General features: G+C 40.4%; 3 protein-coding genes across 6 annotated transcripts in view; 2 read left to right on the top strand and 1 right to left on the bottom strand.

Annotated features, from left to right (window-relative positions):
- LOC129867048 (S phase cyclin A-associated protein in the endoplasmic reticulum-like) overlaps positions 1-1,212 on the bottom strand; it is a 100,833-nt gene extending 99,621 nt beyond the window's left edge. For all 4 annotated transcript variants that reach the window (XM_055940159.1, XM_055940160.1, XM_055940161.1 and 1 more), the window contains exon 1: positions 907-1,212. In XM_055940159.1, coding sequence (XP_055796134.1) covers positions 907-1,071 — 165 coding nt within the window. In that variant the 5' untranslated portion in view covers positions 1,072-1,212. The remainder of the gene's footprint in view (positions 1-906) is intronic.
- A 96-nt stretch (positions 1,213-1,308) lies between these two features.
- Positions 1,309-6,289, top strand: rcn2 (reticulocalbin 2). The gene is made up of 8 exons (XM_055940165.1): positions 1,309-1,494; positions 2,026-2,145; positions 2,227-2,329; positions 2,494-2,690; positions 2,790-2,903; positions 3,002-3,095; positions 3,206-3,348; positions 3,589-6,289. Exons 2-8 carry the CDS (start codon positions 2,026-2,028, stop codon positions 3,730-3,732), a joined length of 915 nt encoding a protein of 304 aa, XP_055796140.1. The 5' UTR covers positions 1,309-1,494; the 3' UTR covers positions 3,733-6,289.
- On the top strand, positions 5,507-18,959 carry LOC129867049 (proline-serine-threonine phosphatase-interacting protein 1-like). The gene is made up of 15 exons (XM_055940163.1): positions 5,507-5,595; positions 6,900-7,000; positions 7,095-7,169; positions 7,302-7,336; positions 7,448-7,554; positions 7,802-7,864; positions 10,648-10,752; positions 15,513-15,558; positions 16,454-16,533; positions 16,734-16,832; positions 17,055-17,151; positions 17,400-17,487; positions 17,605-17,690; positions 18,158-18,267; positions 18,393-18,959. The coding sequence occupies exons 1-15, from the start codon at positions 5,566-5,568 to the stop codon at positions 18,519-18,521; spliced, it is 1,251 nt and encodes a 416-aa protein (XP_055796138.1). The 5' UTR covers positions 5,507-5,565; the 3' UTR covers positions 18,522-18,959.
- Positions 18,960-20,355: the final 1,396 nt, after the last annotated feature.

Below are 20,355 nucleotides of genomic sequence, written 5' to 3'. Positions count from 1 at the left end.
GCGCACACACAGTAGGCCTGCCTCTCAGACCCTGTCCTCCGCTGCCAGTGATGTGTGAAACTGCAGGCTCAAGGAGTGTGCTAATGTAAGCTTGCATTCGCCAGAGAGGCTGAGGCTCAGCAGCATCCTATTGGACTTGGCAGTTGATGAATCATACAAGGCTGGAAGATAAACACAAAACCACATGGTCTTCTTGCAACTTGGTGCCAAATGAGTAGTTTCACAATGAACATTGTTACTAGCATATGAGGTCTGCAGCAGATTTCATGTGACAGCAGGTTCTCTTTTTGAAAACACCACTTTGCCTAAAAAACAACCGTTGGTGTCATCAGCAATTCATTCCTGTATTTTGGCAGGTCACTGTAACCAATTTTTACAAATTCTATAGTATAGATTTTCCTGTCAATACATCCTGTGTGAGGGCATCCTATACAATAAGTGTAAAAAAATTTAAGCACACCTGCTCTTTCCATGACATAGACTGACCAGGTGAAAACGATGATCCCTTATTGATGTCACTTGTTAAATCCACTTCAATCAGTGTCGATGAAGGGGAGGAGACAGGTTAAAGAAAGATTTTTAAGCCTTGAGACAATTGACACATGGATTGTATGTGTGTGCCATTCAGAGGGTGAATGGTCAAGACAAAATATAAATGCCTTCGAAGGCGCTACTACAGCCTGGGGTTCGACCCCGCTCGTGACCGGGAGCGCAATATTAATAGGAAGGTGTTCCTAATGTTTAGTATACTCAGTGTATTTTTGAAAGGAGGCTAGCCAGTAACTAGCCAAGTTAGTTAGCCATCAAATATAAACGCATTAGCTAGCTAGCTATCTGAACGCGGTCTTAATTTGCAGGTCATAGTTACATTATAGTAGAACTTGAAAATAGAGCTAGTTACAGTACCTTCAAGGCAACGGTTATGGGAGTATTCCTGCTTTTTCCTCCTCCATGCGAGGACCCTGAGCTGTTGCTGCCAGACCTCTCCCTCCCGTCCCCGCCTTGTCCAATTCTAATACCGAATCGGTGCTGGCCACGCCGTCGTCCATCGTTGCGACTGTCTTTTGACATTTACGTAACTCAATTCTCAGGGTAAAAGCTAAACTTCTTAGAAAATTCGCTAAATTGTTGTGTTTTATGTGTTAACGGAAACGACATAAGACACCACTGACAGTTGTAATCTACATAGCATTTTGCCGGAAGTGTATGATACATGTATGACAGTTTCAGACTATCCAATCATTAATTTGTTAAGCGGAAACAGAAGAAATATAAACCAATCACAAAACAAGAATTGAGGCTAGGGGTGGAATTTAAACTTTCAACCATGGCAACCAAGTAAATGGGCTGGATACAAATATGAAGTAACGTTGTTTTTTTGTCAAATCGATCTGTTCGTGTCCTCTTGCTCCTGGAATCTTCATCATTATTGGACGTTACTCAAATTTTAACCCAGATTTTGCGAGCTGGAACGAGGAATTGGCACAAGCAAAGGTTTGTTTACAACATAATGTTCTCCTAAAATAGCCAGGAAGTCACTCAGCTAACTTTACCAAACGTCTGACCAGTTCAGAATTCACAAGTTTTGTCAGACATTCATTGTCAACAACTCAGTTTATTTCAGGAAAATTCTCAGCATTATTAGCTAACGATAGCTAGTTAGCGTCCTAGTCACCTAACGTTACATCAGCCAAGTAAGCTTAGGTCTATTGTTTGTCAAGGTATGTTTTTGAGGGGTGTCAATGACTGACAACACTTTGGTTGCTAACGTTAGTCGTTACCTAGCTAGCAACAGTACTGTATTGTTGAAGCCCAAACTGTCCAGTCTCTTTAATGTCGACCACCACCAGGTAACTCAGCGCTATTGTCTTCGCGTTTCATACAGCTAATTGTAGGTGAACCAGAACCAGACAGTTACATCATTGATATGTGAAATGCATATTCTATGATTGTTAATCTATATTCTTCTTTAAGTTGACGAAGAATGCTAAAATCATAACATGACGCTTTTTTTCTCCGTCATAGATGAAATACTCAGTTTTACCCATTGCATTGCTTGTAATGCACTGTGCCTTTGGAGAGAGCTCCCACAATCATGAAGATCATTATGTGGGTCACGACATGGATCTCCTATTGGGAACTGAGGTTGTCATTTCTCTCTCATCTGAATAATATCCCCTTTCAGTCATATTCGCTATCTCACTATTTCTATAACTTGAGTTTTAGGAAGAAGATGGAATAAAGAAACTTAGTCCGGCTGAGCAAAAGAACAAAATTATGGAAATCCTGAAGAAGATTGATAAAAATTCTGACAAACATCTAACCTCAGGTTAATAATTTTTTTTAACGGCTTTGTTTTAGGATGTATTTTGACTTTCAGATGAAAAATGAATCCCACATTGTTATAAAAAATTCACTCAGTTGATATAATGGTATGGATACTGTATGTGTAATCTACTGCCTTACAGTATGTGTAATATATTGTCACTACAGAGGAGATCACACTATGGATTCAACATGTCTACAAGAAATACGCATTGGATGATGCAGAGGAGCGCTTCCCTGAATTTGACACCAACAACGATGGTGTTGTGTCTTGGGAAGAATACAACATGGTTGTCCATGAACGAGTCATTAATATTGATGAGAATGCTGTTCTGGAGGATCCAGAGGAAGAGTCACTCAGATTTGTATGATCTTAGTTGTACCAGCCTTTATTTTATTGTTGACAACATATGGATTGCACATGCTCTACACCTCACAGTACTTATCAATCTTTTCCTTTTTAGCTCCACTTAAAGGAAAAGAAGCGCTTTGATTTTGCTGATATGGGTGGCACACCAGGCCTTAACCTAACTGAGTTTCTTGCATTTACACACCCATCTGAAGTGGATTACATGGCTGTAAGACATTTCTACACGAAACAAGCTGTTTACATTTGTATCCACATGAGCAGAATCAAATGTTTGGTGTGGTAATATTTTGCTATTTTTTCTTTTAGGATTTTGCCATTGAAGATGTGTTGAGTGAGTATGACACAGATAAAGATGGGTTCATCAGTCTAAGTGAATTTATTGGAGATGTTCGAACTAATGGTAAGCACAGAAGAATGCTTTCTGTGTTTTTCTCAACATACTATGATATAATGGTTTGTAAGGGCTGAGTTGGCTTTCCTGCTGTAGTAATGTGTGTTTGTGTACTTCAGAGGAGGTTGGCCCATCAAAGTGGGAGATTGAGGAAACTGTCCGCTTTGACGACCTCTATGATCAAGACAAGGATGGCAAGTTGAATCGAGAGGAGCAGCTCCGCTGGGTGGCCCCTAACAGCTATGGCTCTGCACGGGAGGAGGTGAGTAACCACTACACTACTGTGTCTCTGCATTACATGGACAGCCATGCCTCACTAGGGTGCTCTAGGAGTGCAATTCCTAATTTGATTATAACATATTAGTTCCTGTGAAGTGCAGTCAGGGTATGGAAAGATTTATACATTGGTTGGTATGAATGGTATCTCCATTGAAAGTGGGTGTATCTATCAGTTCTCTTCAGTTTGCTCGAATTCTTTTGCTTTGCTCTTATGTTTTAACAGGCTATTCACCTCATCAAAGAAATGGACCAAGATGGTGATGGGAGACTGTCAGAGGCAGAGGTTCTGAAAAATCAAGAAATGTTTATGAATAGTGAAGTAACAGACTATGGAAGACAACTTCATGTGTCACACGATGAATTATAACAGATTTTTTATTTTACTGTGATGTACAGTACCAGTTAAAAGTTTGGACACGCCTACTTATTCCAGGGTTTTTCTTTATTTTGACTATTTTCTGTATTGTAGAATAATAGTGAAGACATAAACTATGAAATAACACATGGAATCATGTAGTAACCAAAAAAGTGTTAAACAAATTAAAATATATTTGAGATTTTTCAAAGTAGCCACCCTTTGCCTAGATGATAGCTTTGCACATGCTTGGCATTCTCTCAACCAGCTTCATGAGGTAGTCACCTTGAATGCATTTCAATTAACAGGTGTGCCTTGTTAAAAGTTCATTTGTGGAATTTCTTTCATTCTTAATGTGTTTGAGCCAATCAGTTGTGTTGTGAAAGATTTTTCAAGGGCAGTCGCATGAACCATCAAGCGCTATGATGAAACTGGCTCTCATGAGGACCGCCACAGGAAAGGGAGACCCAGAGTTACCTCTGCTGCAGAGGATAAGTTCATTAGAGTTACCAGCCTCAGAAATTGCAGCCCAAATAAATGATTCACAGAGTTCAATTAGCAGACTTGCCTAGATAAATAAAGGTTAAATTAAATAAAAACAGACACATCTCAACATTAACTGTTCAGAGGAGACTGCGTGAATCAGTCCTTCATCGTCGAATTGCTGCAAAGAAATCACGACTAAAGGACACCAATAATAAGAAGAGACTTGCTTGGGCCAAGAAACACGATCAATGGACATTAGACAGGAGGAAATCTGTCCTTTGGTCTGATGACTGCAAATTTGAGATTTTTGGTTCCAACCGCTGTGTTTTTGTGAGACGAAGAGTAGGTGAACGGATGATCTCCGAATGTGTGGTTCCCACGGTGAAGCATGGAAGTGTGATGGTATGGGTGTGCTTTGCTGGTGACAGTGATTTATTTAGAATTCAAAGCACAGTTAAGCAGCATGGCTACCACAGCATTCTGCAGCGATACGCCATCCCATCTGTTTGACGCTTTATGGGACTATCATTTGTTTTTCAACAGGACAATGACTCAACATACCTCCAGGCTTTGTAAGGGCTATTTGACCAAGAAGGAGAGTGATGGATTGCTGCATCAGATGATCTGGCCTTCACAATCACCTGACCTCAACCCAATTGAGATGTTTTGGAATGAGTTGGACCGCAGAGTGAAGGAAAAGCAGCCAACAAGTATTCCGCATATGTGGGAACTCCTTCAAGACTGTTGGAAAAGCATTCCTCATGAAACTGGTTGAGAGAATGCCAAGAGAGTGCAAAGCGGTCATCAAGGCAAAGGGTGGCTACTTTGAAGAATATAAAATATTTTGATTTGTTTTAACACTTTGGTTACTACATGATTCCATATGTGTTATTTCATAGTTTTGATGTCTTCACTATTATTCTACAATGTAGGAAATAGTCAAAATAAAGAAAAACCCATGAATGAGTAGGTGTGTCCCAACGTTTGACTGGTACTGTATATATATTTTTTCAGTTCAAGAAGTCTTATTGATTTACATGTAACATTTCTGAATGGGTGGATTGTATGATCATTTCCCCATAGAATACATATTTCAATGTTTTTAGGGTATCCATCTATCAAATGACAACCAACTGGTAATGTTATCTTGGATGCAGGCTGTCTGTGTTAGCTAACTTCACACTGAAGCTCTTCCTCATTTGAGTCAAACGAGTTAACTTCAAGCCATGTCTACTGACTGGGTGTTTCCTGTGTGTGGCATTATAATTTTCACTGGCTTTGACCCGGGCACAAAGAACCATAAGTGCCTTCTTTACTGAATCCCCTCACAGAGGATATCACATTTGATCTACTGCTGAGATGACTTTGCAATTCCAAGATGTATTTTGGGTGAGTTCACTTTAACGTCTTGACTTTTGATTAACCACTTTGATACTCAATCTATATGATCTTTATGGATAAGGTTGATGTTATTTTAAAAAATGCACTGCACAGAGGATATCAACAGAGACAGCTAAATTATTTACTGCTTGATCCAAACTGTATTGTGGTAACAACACCTGAGGCAGTACACCTGTGTCAGAGGCAGCCCTTTACTAAATTAAACTTTGTTTGTTTCATTGGCTCTCAGATTGTCGTCTTTACAAATGTTTGTTCTATGGTCTCACAGCCAACTTCGTTCTTTTTCTAAATATACTAGACTAAAACTTTATTTCATATGCTATGATGAAGAAATGTACTTGTGTAATTATTTTATGTGGAAACTTGCTTTTGAATGTGTGGCATTAATAAATGTGCTAGTGTGTTATATTTTGTAATTTATCTAAATAACTAGGCCCACAGAACATTGTTGTAACTTATTCTCTTGGCTGGATTGCTTATTTCTGAGTGTCAGTATCTCTATGCTGTGTTTCCTGTAAAACAGGCTAGGCTCTTTTATCTTTCTGTATTTGATCTTCTGACTGTGATGCATTGTCAGAACTGTAATCTACAAAACTACAGATAGCTTCTGGGTTAATTTGCATAGCAGGCTCATTGCAATAATCCCCTTCTAACCTTTGCAAATAAAAATTACCTTATTGTGCATGTTTTCTTATTACTTTGTATGAAATAGTTTGGCATTGAATTATGTTTGATATTGTATAACACTTGTGCAATACAAATACCTGTATTTGGCATTCTGTATTGTACATTCATTTATAAATGTTTTACTTCACATAGTACACAATCATGCATAAGCCAAAGTTCAGCTAACAGACGACAGTCAATGGTTTGCTGTTGATACATGAGGCGGTCAACAGTGTAATCCTTTCTTTTGCTGCTAAGCGATTTTTATGACGAAGCTACTATTTAAGACTATTTTCCTGTGGAAACTGGGTGGTATGTAGTATGAGTGATACAGTGTTGGCCAGCAACATCTCCACTGAAGGCCTACTACAGTATCTGATATGTGTCATTTAACTTATAACTTTCACCTGCACTGGCATTCAATACTATTATGTACACGGCATCCTTGAAAGCATTTTGTTTTGACAAACACCATAAATCTGTAAACGTGTCAAAAGCTGCTGTAGCTGAAAGATGAGTATTTGCATCTATTTTTCGAAAATGACTTTCTTTGGACCTTTGTATTAAATCTTTGCATTTTATTTTCTTTGAAGTTAAGATAATGCTATGATTCTGTATGGTTGTAGGGAGTGGATTTCATCAGTAATGTGGGATATGAGGCTCTCATCCAGAGACTCTGTGAGGGTCGACGGATGTGCAAAGACATGGAGGAGCTCTTGAAGATGAGGTAGTTGGTGGCAGCAAAGCAGTTCCTACATTGTGTATGAAGTTATATTATGTCACAATTATAAGTTAAGAAATATTGTGTTTCCATTGGATAGGGCATCCGCTGAAGAGAGATATGGCAAGGAGTTGGTGATGATTGCACGCAAGGCAGGGGGTCTCTGTGAGATCAGGTGAGTGGCTCTGCTCTCACGATTCATGGAAACGAAATGCCTTAAGTTTTGGCAGAGAGAGAGGTGTGTGTGATAATGTATTGTGTAAAATAAATGTATTTGCACTTTCTCACAGTTATATTCTTTTCACAGCACTTTGAGAGCATCCATTGACCAACTCAAAGTCCGTAAGTAGAACAGAATTTTAATCGTCCACTTGTAGCTATGGAGTTGAAACATCTGTAAGCAGCACTACTTCATCCCAGATTTGTAATGTTGTGTTACCTCATGTTTTGTAGAAATTGAGAACATTGGGAACCTGCACATACAGCTCTCTGGGATGTTAAAGGAAGAGGTCAAGAGTATGGAACAGTTCAGGGATCGACAGAAAGAGCAGAGAAAAAAGGTTGTGGTTTGACATTTTTAGCTTTCACCTAAACAAGGCCTAAAGACAATCTATTGTTAGTGCATGGTGGTGAATATCTACATAGAGTATGTTGTGCTATTAAATTGTGTACTTTGATTTCAAATGTTAACCATTTGCTGTTTAAGGACAGAGAAGGTATCAGTGGTTAGATGAGATGAATCCACTATTGATCTGTAATTGTTCAGGTAATTTTGCATCAGTCACAGCATGTTTTTCTCTGTCTCAGTTTGAAGGCGTCATGGACAAGGTTCAGAAGATGAAGGTGTCTATATACAAGAAATCAATGGAGGTGAGCACAGTTCCTACCAAAAACCTTCTTAAAGAAATTATCTGTATGCTCCTTTGTGTGACGTGAAACCCTATTCCGTATAGTTTGTCTGTGGTAGGTAGGGCTTAACTCAATGTGTCAGGGTTATTTTAGCTTTACTTTCAAAGGTCCTTTAGTTAGTATGATTCAGGAAAACCATAATGTTTTTCTGTCAGGTGAAATTATATATCGGTAAGGGAATTTGTAATGTTCCCGAATAATAGGTTGCACCAGTAAGAGCATACAGATAAGAAAGGAAACAAAGAGGGCCATTCAGTGGCAAGCCGAGGGAGCGCCTCTAAAACAGAACTCTCAGCTCAGGAAATCCTGCTCTATTTGTTTTATTTTAGTCTCCCTGCTTGCACATGCATCTCTCGCTCTCGATTGCACTTTCTGTTCCTTATTTGGCTGCAACTTCATGAAGTGTCAACTAATAATAGCTGTCTTAATCTAATAATTGGAGGTAAGTAGGACTGTGGCGGTCACAAAAGTTTGTCAGCCGGTGATTGTCAAGCAAATAACTGTCAGTCTCATGGTAATTGACCATTTTACTTTTTTTATTTAACCCTTATTATGGAACATCTACATTTTAAAAAGTCTAATAAATCCATGTAATATAGCCTACACCTTCACAATAAATCCATTATTTTAGACAGGTCTAAAGAAGTATGATATTAAGAAAAATGTGTCTATTTCAGGAAAACAGAATAGCATACTCTGAGTTGTCCTTATATTAGGTGTCACGTTCGTCGTAACATTGAAGAGAGGAGGACCAAGGCGCAGCGTGAAATGAATACATATTTAATTAACGAAGACGAAGAACACCTGACAAACTATACAAAAACAACAAAACGAACGTGAAGCTATATAACAAATAGTGCTAACACTACACATAGACAATCACCCTCCAACTACCTAATGAATATGGCTGCCTAAATATGGTTCCCAATCAGAGACAACGATAGACAGCTGTCTCTAATTGAGAACCAATCTAGGCAACCATAGACATACATACACCTAGACTAGACACTGCCCCATAAACATACAAAAAACCCTAGACAATACAAAACACATACATCCCCCATGTCACACCCTGACCTAACTAAAATAATAAAGAAAACAAAGATAACTAAGGCCAGGGCGTGACATTAGTTCCTGATCTGGCTATGCCAAATGGCTGTGGGCTACACTAGTTCATTTAGCAGACAAGATTTGCTTAGAATTATGTGGCATGCATTATTTTATATTATTTTATAGTATGAAGAAAACAATTTAACAAAGCTGAATAAAATAGAAAGTATATTTTCTCCAAACGATTTGAGTTCACACATGCTGCTATTCTTTTTTGAGTGGTTAACAAGGAAATGGGTACTCCTATATGCTTAATTTAGAGTTATTAATGTAACTTTAGTTGTTCTACAAATGTTGGGCAATATGTTTGGATTTTTAATACATTTTAAGGCTGCATGATGCGTCTCAAATAATGATTTCAAAAAGTTGCTTGAAAGGCATGAGCTCTGCTTAGTTTTTTGCACAGACTATACACAATTCATCAGTCTCTCATTCACAATTTGACAACCACTTGATAATGCCTTGAATTTCACAGCTGCATTCCCTTTATGTGGCCGTAATGCACCCTAAAAAAAGCCATGCCTTTTGCTGCCAGTGGCCGTTGTGCCCTTGGGCCCCGAGTGCTGCATTGTGCCCTTCTCCCCGAAGCACCTCTCACTCACATGGCTCTCCATCACGTGATCGGGTCTATCTCATAGGCTACAAGGGAAGACAGACACTTCCGGGACGCAACTGCGCGCGTTCTTATCCAATTCCGAGATGCATATTGAAGATATTGGAAGAACTGTACACATTTACTTTTCGTCAGCCAACAAGATGAGTAGGCCTAACGAACAGCAAAAGCACTAGCCTATGTCAATCTACTATCCCCCATAGTACAAAAGTTGACCTATTCTGTGCGAGAAATAAATATTCCGAACATAGCCTGGGACAATTGTGGGATGCGATAGATCCCAAATTAGTACAACCACTAGCATAAAAAAATGCAATGTGGCTGACCCAACAGATCTGAACATTTAACTTAAAATGTTGATAAACTATTAGGCTTTTTCTTCACATTATAAGCGCAGCAATGCGCACATGGCAGTAGGCTATAAGCATGAATGTTCCATTTGCTGGAAAACACCATTATCAAAAGTGACCGCAAATGTGATTATGCATGAAATGCTTTTATTATAAAGGTGCATTTTTATGGTGAAAATTATCTTCCAAAAACTTGAAACTCATGCCCTGTTTACAGTGCCTTCAGAAAGTATTCAGAACCCTTGACTTTTTCCACATTTTGTTAAGTTACAGCCTTAACTTAAAATGGATTAAAAAAATTTTTTTAAGCAATCTACACACAATACCCCATAAAACTAAAACAGGTTTTCATTTTTTTTGCGAATGTATATAAAAATAAAAGTATAACATTTTCGATGACATTTGCATTGATGCAGTGATTAGAGGGACAATATAGTGCTGAGTACCAGGCAGTTAGCAAGTTTGGTAGGCTACAAATGACCATTAGCAGCATCAGAGCTTGGAAAAACCTAATTACCATGACTAAACGGTCAAGTGGAATTTGACTGACTTCATGACTTGTGACTGCACGTGTGGCGGTAATACGTTCACCGCAACAGCCCTAGAGGTAAGTACATTGTGTAGTATTGTAAACCTGATAACAAGTTCCCTTTCTGTGTGTCCTTTCCCAGTCTAGAAGGTCCTATGACCAAAGGTGCAGAGAGGCAGATGAGGCAGAGCAAGCTGCTGAGAGGATGAGCAGTGCAGCCACCACCACACCCAAGCAGGCTGAAAGGGTAAATCACTAAACTCTATCCATGTGTAAAATGTAACATACAGTAGTTGTAGGTCAGTCTGTAGGCTATATGTTTTGAATTGTAGGAATAATAACAGAGGATGTGAATTGCAGTGAATGGTTTGACTTTCATCATAGAGTGAATGTAAACACATATTCTGAACTGTTGCTGTGTGGGGCATAAAGCAAAACCCATGTTCATGGGGTTTCCTGCCACAATCCCCTTCAACTGAGTGATGAAATATAAATTCTGTTATTTCTGATTACTGTTCTACCACTTCAAATCAAATGTGATTTGTCACATGCTTCATAGACACCATTTGTAGACTAACCATGAAATGCTTACTTCCGGGTCCTTTTCCAAAAATGCAGAGTTAAGACAAATAACATGGATATATATAGGGAGTAGAAAATAACATGGCTAAAGAGGGAGTACCAGTACTGATTTGATGTGCAGGGGTACGAGGTAATTGAGGTAGGTACTTTACATGCACTGAGTATACCAAACATTAGGAACACCTTCCTAATATTGAGTTGCACCCACTGCTTTTGCCCTCAAAACTGACTCAGTTCATACTACCATACCCCATTCAAAGGCACTTATATCTCTTGTCTTGCCCATTCACCCTCTGAATGACACATGTACACAATCCATGTCTTAATTGTCTCCAGGCTTAAAAATCCTTCTTTAACAAGTGACATCTATAAGGGATCATAGCTTTCCCCTGGATTCAACTGGTCAGTCTATGTCATGGAAAGAGCAGATGTTCCAAATGTTTTGTATACTCAGTGTATAGGTAGAGGTAAATTGACTATGCAACAGGATAGATAATAGACAGTAGCAGCAGCGTGTGTGTGTGTGTGTGTGTGTGTGTGTGTGTGTGTGTGTGTGTGTGTGTGTGTGTGTGTGTGTGTGTGTGTGTGTGTGTGTCAGTGTGTCAGTGTGTCAGTGTGTCGGTATCAGTATCAGTATGCATCCGGTTAGTTCCAGACGTGGTGCATTGGAGTCTTTGACAATTTTTTGGGCCTTCCTCTGATACCGCCTGGTATAGAGGTCCTGGATGGCAGGGAGCTCGGCCCTAGTGATGTACTGGGCCATACGCACTACCCACTATATCGCCTTGCAGTTGGATGCCAAGCAGTTTCCATACCAAGCGGTTAAGCAGCCAGTCAAAATGCTCTCGATGGTGCAGCTGTAGAACTTTTTGAGAGTCTATGGGCCCATCAGCTCCTTTGTCTTACTGACGTTGAGGGAGAGGTTGTTGTCCTGGCACCACACTGCCAGATCTCTGACCTCCTCCCTATAGGCTGTATCATCATCGTTGGTGATCAGGCCTACCACCGTCGTGTTGTCAGCAAACTTAATGATGGTGTTGTCGTAGTGCGCGGCCACGCAGTCGTGGGTGAATTGTGAGTACAGGAGGGGACTAAGCACGCACCCCTGAGGGTCTCCCGTGTTGAGGATCAGCGTGGTGGGCTCCCGTGTTGAGGATCAGCGTGGTGTATGTGTTATTGCCTACCCTGACCACCTGGGATCCAGTTGCAGTGGGAGGTGTTCAGTCCCAGGGACCTTAGCTTAGTGATGAGCTTCGAGGGATCTATGGTGTTGAGCTGTAGTCAATGAACAGGATTCTCACGTAGGTGTTCCTTTTATAGAAGTGGGAAAGGGAGGTGTGGAGTGCAATCGAGATTGCGTTCTCCCTGGGGTTTTTTGGGGCGGTATGCGAGTTGGAGTGGGTCCAGGGGGTCTGGGAAGATGGTGTTGATGTGAGCCATGACCAGCCTTTCAAAGCAATTCATGGCTACAGGTGTGAGTGCTACGGGGCGATAGTCATTTACCTTGACGTTCTTGGCCACAGGGACTATGGTGGTCTGCTTGAAACATGTACTGTAGGTATTACAGACTGGGTCAGGGAGAGGTTAAAAATGTCAGTAAAGACACTTGCCAGCTGGTCTGTGCATGCTCTGAGTATGCGTCCTGGTAATCCGTCTGGCTCACACATGGTTCAGTGTTGCTTGCCTCGAAGTGAGCATAGAAGGCATTTAACTCGTCTGGTAGTCTCGTATCACAGAGCAGCCGTTAGCTGGGTTTCCCTTTGTAATCCATGATAGTTTGCAAGCCCTGCCACATCCGACGAGTGCATGAGCCGGTGTACTAGGATTCGATCTTAGTCCTGTATTGATGCTTTGCCTGTTTGATGGTTCATCGGAGGACGTAGCAGGACTTCTTATAAGCGTCCAGGTTAGTGTCCCGCTCCTTGAAAGCCGGCAGTTCTATCCTTTAGCTCAGTGTGGATGCTGCCTGTAGTCCATGGCTTCTGGTTGGGATATGTACGTATGGTCACTGTGGGGGCGACGTTGTTGATGCACTTATTAATTAAGCCGGTGACTGATGTGGTAAACTCCTCAATGCCATCGGATGAATCCGGGAACATAAACAGTCCTGTAGCTTAGCAACCGCTTCATCGGACCACTTCCTAATTGAGCTTGTCACTGGTACTTCCTGTTTGAGTTTTTGCTTGTAAGCAGGAATCAGGAGGATAGAGTTGTGGTCAGAATTGCCAAATTGAGGGCGGAGAGAGCTTTGTCTGCACCCCTGTGTGTGGAGTAAAGGTGACCTAGAGTTTTTTTCCTCTAGTTGCACAGGTGACAAGCTGGTTGAAATGAGGTAAAACGGATTTCAGTTTTCCTGCATTAAAATCACCAGCCACAAGGAGCACTGCCTCTGGATGAGCATTTTCTTGTTGGCTTATGGCCCTGTATACAGTGGGGCAAAAAAGTATTTAGTCAGCCACCAATTGTGCAAGTTCTCCCACTTAAAAAGATGAGAGAGACCTGTAATTTTCATCATAGGTACACTTCAACTATGACAGACAAAATGAGAAAAAAAAATCCAGAAAATCACATTGTAGGATTTTTAATGAATTTATTTGCAAATTATGGTGGAAAATAAGTATTTGGTCAATAACAAAAGTTTATCTCAATACTTTGTTATATACCCTTTGTTGGCAATGACAGAGGTCAAACATTTTCTGTAAGTCTTCACAAGGTTTTCACACACTGTTGCTGGTATTTTGGCCCATTCCTCCATGCAGATCTCCTCTAGAGCAGTGATGTTTTGGGGCTGTTGCTGGGCAACACGGACTTTCAACTCCCTCCAAATATTTATGGGGTTAAGATCTGGAGACAGGCTAGGCCACTCCAGGACCTTGAAATGCTTCTTACGAAGCCACTCCTTCGTTGCCCGGGCGGTGTGTTTGGGATCATTGTCATGCTGAAAGACCCAGCCACGTTTCATCTTCAATGCCCTTTTCACTCAAAATCTCACGATACATGGCCCCATTCATTCTTTCCTTTACACGGATCAGTCGTCCTGGTCCCTTTGCAGAAAAACAGCCCCAAAGCATGATGTTTCCACCCCCATGCTTCACAGTAGGTATGGTGTTCTTTGGATGCAACTCAGCATTCTTTGTCCTCCAAACACGACGAGTTGAGTTTTTACCAAAAAGTTATATTTTGGTTTCATCTGACCATATGACATTCTCCCAATCTTCTTCTGGATCATCCAAATGCTCTCTAGCAGATTTCAGACGGGCCTGGACATGTACTGGCTTAAGCAGGGGGACACGTCTGGCACTGCAAGATTTGAGTCCCTGGTGGCGTAGTGTGTTACTGATGGTAGGCTTTGTTACTTTGGTCCCAGCTCTCTGCAGGTCATTCACTAGGTCCCCCCGTGTGGTTTTGGGATTTTTGCTCACCGTTCTTGTGATCATTTTGACCCCACGGGGTGAGATCTTGCGTGGATCCCCAGATCGAGGGAGATTATCAGTGGTCTTGTATGTCTTCCATTACCTAATAATTGCTCCCACAGTTGATTTCTTCAAACCAAGCTGCTTACCTATTGCAGATTCAGTCTTCCCAGCCTGGTGCAGGTCTACAATTTTGTTTCTGGTGTCCTTTGACAGCTCTTTGGTCTTGGTCATAGTGGAGTTTGGAGTGTAACTGTTTGAGGTTGTGGACAGGTGTCTTTTATACTGATAACAAGTTCAAACAGGTGCCATTAATACAGGTAACGAGTGGAGAACAGAGGAGCCTCTTAAAGAAGAAGTTGAGAGCCAGAAATCTTGCTTGTTTGTAGGTGACCAAATACTTATTTTCCACCATAATTTGCAAATAAATTCATTAAAAATCCTACAATGTGATTTTCTGGATTTGTTTTCCTCGTTTTGTCTGTCATAGTTGAAGTGTACCTATGATGAAAATTACAGAAAACTAATCTTTTTAAGTGGGAGAACTTGCACAATTGGTGGCTGACTAAATACTTTTTTGCCCCACTGTAGCTCGTTATGTCTTAGTGCCAGCATCGGTTTGTGGTGGTAAATAGACAGCTACAAAAAATATAGATTAAGTCTCTCTTGGTAAATAGTGTGGTCTACAGCTTATCAGGCGAGCAGAACCTTGAGACTTTCTTAATATTAGAGATTGCGCACAAACTGACTCTTGAGCCATGACTCCGTGAAGCATAGGATATTACTGTTCTTTAGGTCCCGTTGATAGAATAGTCTGGAACGGAGCTTGTCCAATTTGTTCTCCAGTGATCGTACATTCACCAGTAGAACAGAGAGTAGAGGCGGTTTATCTTGAAAAAATAACTTAATTATTTCTCAGGATGTAATTGGGAGATAATTTCCTTACTCTTTAGCACTGACCTTTATGTATTAGTTTCCTGTCAGTGACAGTAACTTCCCTGTTTGTTTGCAGATGCACAACAAGTCTAAGCAGTGCAGAGAGGCAGCAGGAGAGGCAGGTAAGAGATATTAGGCTATTGAGCTCCTATCTTTTCCTGTTGTTGTACTCCAAATAAAGGCAGTCCATGACTTGAAATCAAGATTGCTGAAAAGCCATAGCATGATTTGACAATTTGTTTTTGTCTCTCCATAATCACCATAATCACCATAATGCTGAGGTTTTCCAGAAATTAACTGTTATAATTTTTGTCAATTTTTTCTTTCATTAAGTAATCTTAGAATTTGCTTCCAATTTGCAGATTATATTTTTAAAGGCCATATACACTGAGTGTACAAAACATTAAGAACACCTTCCGAATATTGAGTTATTAGGAAGGTGTTTTTTTTTGCTGTCAGAACAGCCTCAATTCGTCAGGGCATGGACTCTACAAGGTGTCGAAAGCGTTCCACGGGCATGTTGGCCCATGTTGACTCTAATGCGTCCCACAGTTGTGTCAAGTTGGCTGGATGTCCAAATTGGCTGGAAACTGTTGAGCGTGAAAAACCCAGCAGAGTTGCAGTTCTTGACACATACTGGTGCGACTGACACCTACTACCATATGCCGTTCCAAAACACTTAAATATTTTGTCTTGCCCATTCCCCCTCTGAATGACACACATACACAATCCATGTCTTAATTGTCTCAAGGCTTAAAAATCCTTTAACCTGTCTCCTCCCCTTCATCTACACTGATTGAAGTGGATTTAACAAGGGACATCAATAAGGGATCATAGCTTTCACCTGGATTTACCTGGTCCGTCTATGTCATGGAAAGAGCAGGTGTTCCTAATGTTTTTCACACTTAGTGTATGTTGTCCCTCCACTGTAACAGAGGATCCAATGAATCTTCAAAAATGATTCAGAGTCAATAACTGCGTATTATCTGAATACCACCTTTGCTTCTTTGTCCCCAGAAAAACAATACATGTCAAACATTGAACAGCTAGACAAGATTCGCCAAGAATGGGAAACCACACATGAGAGCACATGTGAGGTACATTGAGGCATATTCTAATGTCATTGCAATGAATGCAAGTTGGATTGTACAGTATGATCAGACAAACTTTTCTTAAATTACGTAAATATTTTCTGTCAAACCAGCTGATGGTCCACAGATTGTTGTAAACATGGGATATAGATATGGGATATAGCATTTTATATAGATATTTTGTACAATGGAGGATTGTTTTGCAGGTCTTTCAGCAGCAGGAGGGAGATCGTATCAACATCCTAAGGAATGCCATCTGGGTCCACTGTAACCAATTCTCATTGCAATGTGTCAAAGATGATGAGGTTGGTCAAGTTTGTTTTGTCTTACCAAGCTATACTGTAATCCACAATATCAGTAGTAGCATTAGTCAGCATATTAAAGCATGGTACCATGTATACCATTGTGTAGAATTTGTCTCAACTGTATCATTTAGTAGCTGTAAGACTACTCAGTAAGGCTGATTAGTAATGATGAATAAAGAATATACTGAATGTGTTTGAGCCATGCCCAAAATGTACTTTCAGTGTTATGAGGATGTGAGGAAAACTCTAGAACTGTGTGACATCACGGTAGACAACAACTGCTTTGTTGAGATGAAAAGCACTGGCTCAAGTCCACCAGGTAGGTAAAATACACCACCTGTCCTGTTTCCTGGTTTGTGCACATGAATATGTTCCAGGTCTGAACATTTCAATGTTAACTCTTTAAATGTCATCATAGTAAAATATTGATGAAAATATGTGGCCTGATTGAGAAATAATATGTCACCCTTTGTTTGAACTTTGCAGTGCAGCCATGTCTCTGTGATACACTCTTTACTTAGGCCTTGGGTGAGTTTGCTTTGCTGAATGCCTGTGGTTTCTCCCCAGCTCCCATTGTGTTTGAGAACTACTATGAGAGGGAGCCCTCGACAGACACCAATGGCAGTGCCCGCTTTGTAGGAGGAGTTATGAAGAGGTTAGAGATACTAATATTTGTTTTTGCACTATAAGAATGCACATTTGAACTCATGTAACCATCAAAACAGCATGTTTACAATGTGAAGCAAAGTAAACTCTGTTTAATTACTTTTAGGTTTTCAAACCTTTTGCAAGGCAACTCCTCGGCTGGCTCCAAAATTAACGTCAATGACTGTTCACAGCCATTAGCCCCACCTACTGGTTTGTATGCTGCTACAATTACTGTAAATAAGTGTGGTACCAATAGAAACCATTTTTGGATGGGGAGAGATAATGTTTTTTCACACAGTCATTATATTGTTACTTGTCAGGTAAAAATACATTCGAGATGGAGAGGATAACGATGTATGTTCTCTTTTTATGCCTCCCCATAACAATGCATTGTGTTGATCTTGTTCCAATCATAATGTGAAAACATACATTCATAGCCCATAACCTGATCATGCAGGCTTTCCATCTATTTACATAATCACCAGTGGGCACAAACATCCACCTGATTTCAGGTCAAATGTCCCTTGACGCAAAAGTAGCTGTTGCCACAATATTAAGCAGGGTCTGACACTATATCACATCACACTACATTACATGGGCTTACTCTTTGAGTTCAGTCAATAGCTGTGGTACTGAGGTTTCAAACTGCCAGTGATTTGACCATGTGTAATCCTTAGCCGACACATCAGATGGAGTGTACTCCTCCATTCCTGGATTTCAGCCAGTGGAGCCAACCATCTCAGAGAGCAGAGAGGAGTACCAGGCGCTATATGACTATGAGGCTCAGGTCAGAATGCTCTGACACCCTAAATGCCCACATTCAACATCTAGGCCTATGCTAAGAATGAGTGGATTCACATTTCTGTGACATTTGAACCACAACTAAACCTAACCTCTCCTTGCCGTCTCTAGAGTGCGGGTGAGCTGTCCATGTCTGCAGGGGAGACGGTGGTGGTCATTGAGCAGGGTGTGGATGGCTGGTGGACTGTGGAGAGGAACGGCGTGTCAGGACTGGTCCCTGGATCCTATCTGGCCAAATAATGAGCTCCTCTTGGCACAAGTAGTAAGGCTGGAAGGCCCATAGCATAGCCCTGCCCTGCATATGTCTTAGTTTGACTATTTCCTCTAAGCCTAACAGTGTTGATAATGTTAGCTCAGTCTTGGCTACACTGTATGTGTTGTTTAGTGACCTCACTGACCTGAGACCATGGCTTTATCTAATGATGGAGATTATTAACTTATTTGTTGTCAAGATGGAAAGAGATGTGCACTTACCTGTTTTACTTTCCTCTCAAGTCAACAGGTACTACAGTTTGTGTTGTTGAACAATCCTACTGTAGCCAGGACAGCTGCAAAATAAAGCACTCTAGTTTTTACATTTGGTTGAGTTGTCAACTAAGGTGAATTCAAAGTGAAATCAACAAAAAAAATGTCACTGTCATTGGATTAAGGTTCAAATAAAAAATTCCCTTACATTGATGACTCTTTGCAAATCCAATCAGTTTTCCACGTTGATTCAATGTCATCACATATCATTTTTGTTATTGAAATGATTTGGAAACAACTTTGATTCAACCACTGTTTTTCCCAGTGGGTAGTCACTGACCTATTAATATGCTATAGTATTGAATAACACCTTGTGTGTTTGAGCAACTAATAAACTGTCCACATGCTAATTGTCCAAAATACAATGGCTTAGATCAGGGGTGTCAAACATACGACCTGCGGGCTGAATCCGGCCCGCCAGTCTAATCCGGTCCATAGGTGGTTTTGAGTTAAAAAAAACATGTTTTTTATTTTTTATATATATTTTGGTGGCTGGAAAACAAACTCGATAAACTTAAAAAATACTAAAACTAAATTGAAACTGAGTAGAAATTATAACGGGGAGACGGTGGTGGTCATAGAGTTTCTTGACTGTGTCCAGCACAGACAAAAATCACAGAAATGAAAGCTAGCCAGTCAGGGAGCATTGAAAATTCAAAAAACGATGGATATAGGAGTATATTTTGCCAATTTTGACAGTGAGGAAGTATAATCAATTGTCAGTGCAATTGTCAGTGCCCCCAGGACCTCGTTGAAGACTGAATGCAGCCCCTGGGGCAAAATTTGTTTGACGCCCCTGACTTAGATGAACGTAGGGCGATATTTCTAATATCTCTTTCTACTAGAATGCTAGCAGATACCCAAAGACTTCCAGTCATTGCGCTAACGCTAATTAGCATTGACTCGCAAAACTACCTCTAACTTCCTAAATACTAGACACAGAGACATAAAAATGGTATCCACTGGTTCATCTGACTCTGGAGAAGTAGATAAAGGGCCTCATTGCCAAAATCCTGAAGTATCTCTTTAAGCGAAAAATTCACCAGAAGCAGGCAAGCAGAGGGAGGCGGGAGGAAAGGACCGTACAAGCAGAGCACTGACTATGCTAGCAAGATAGTCCATATCGCCAATCATCTTTGCTGATAGCGCTGTTGTTTCCATAAGTAGAAGAATTGGTCTAATTTAGCATGTAGCCTATGGTAAAGCCTTAACCCTTAGCTACCTCTTCCAAGTCAAATGAGATTAAATAAAAGTGAATAATGACATTTTATTGTTTTGTGTGACTACAGCGCCAGCGATAAATCGCAAAAATAGAGACACGTTTTAATTGAGCAAGGCATCAAAGTGACCAACCTGCCCGCCAGGCTTCAGTTGGGTCATTACAATTCAAAACAATGCATTCTAAAATAAATCTTGCATGCTCGCCTTTGGTGAGTTTAGGCCATTAGGGATACTATTAAACTTTGACCATTTTACATGTATTTATGAAGTAAAGTAATCTAGCTTTGGACATGTTTACATAAATATTTAGAAATGTTGGGATGATGAC

Source organism: Salvelinus fontinalis, chromosome 12 (genome assembly GCF_029448725.1).
Source record: "Salvelinus fontinalis isolate EN_2023a chromosome 12, ASM2944872v1, whole genome shotgun sequence".
Classification (NCBI taxonomy): Eukaryota; Metazoa; Chordata; class Actinopteri; order Salmoniformes; family Salmonidae; genus Salvelinus; species Salvelinus fontinalis.
Note: the sequence above shows the minus strand (reverse complement) of the source record. Positions and strands in the feature narration are given on the sequence as shown.

Coding starts and splice junctions, on each gene's coding strand:
- rcn2 (XM_055940165.1), top strand. CDS start 2,026: ATGAAATACTCAGTTTTACCCATTGCATTGCTTGTAATGCACTGTGCC. Junction 3,096..3,205: donor TGGAGATGTTCGAACTAATG/GTAAGCACAGAA, acceptor TGTGTACTTCAG/AGGAGGTTGGCCCATCAAAG. Junction 3,349..3,588: donor ATGGCTCTGCACGGGAGGAG/GTGAGTAACCAC, acceptor ATGTTTTAACAG/GCTATTCACCTCATCAAAGA.
- LOC129867049 (XM_055940163.1), top strand. CDS start 5,566: ATGACTTTGCAATTCCAAGATGTATTTTGG. Junction 7,555..7,801: donor AGAAAGAGCAGAGAAAAAAG/GTTGTGGTTTGA, acceptor TCTCTGTCTCAG/TTTGAAGGCGTCATGGACAA. Junction 15,559..16,453: donor AGAGGCAGCAGGAGAGGCAG/GTAAGAGATATT, acceptor CTTTGTCCCCAG/AAAAACAATACATGTCAAAC.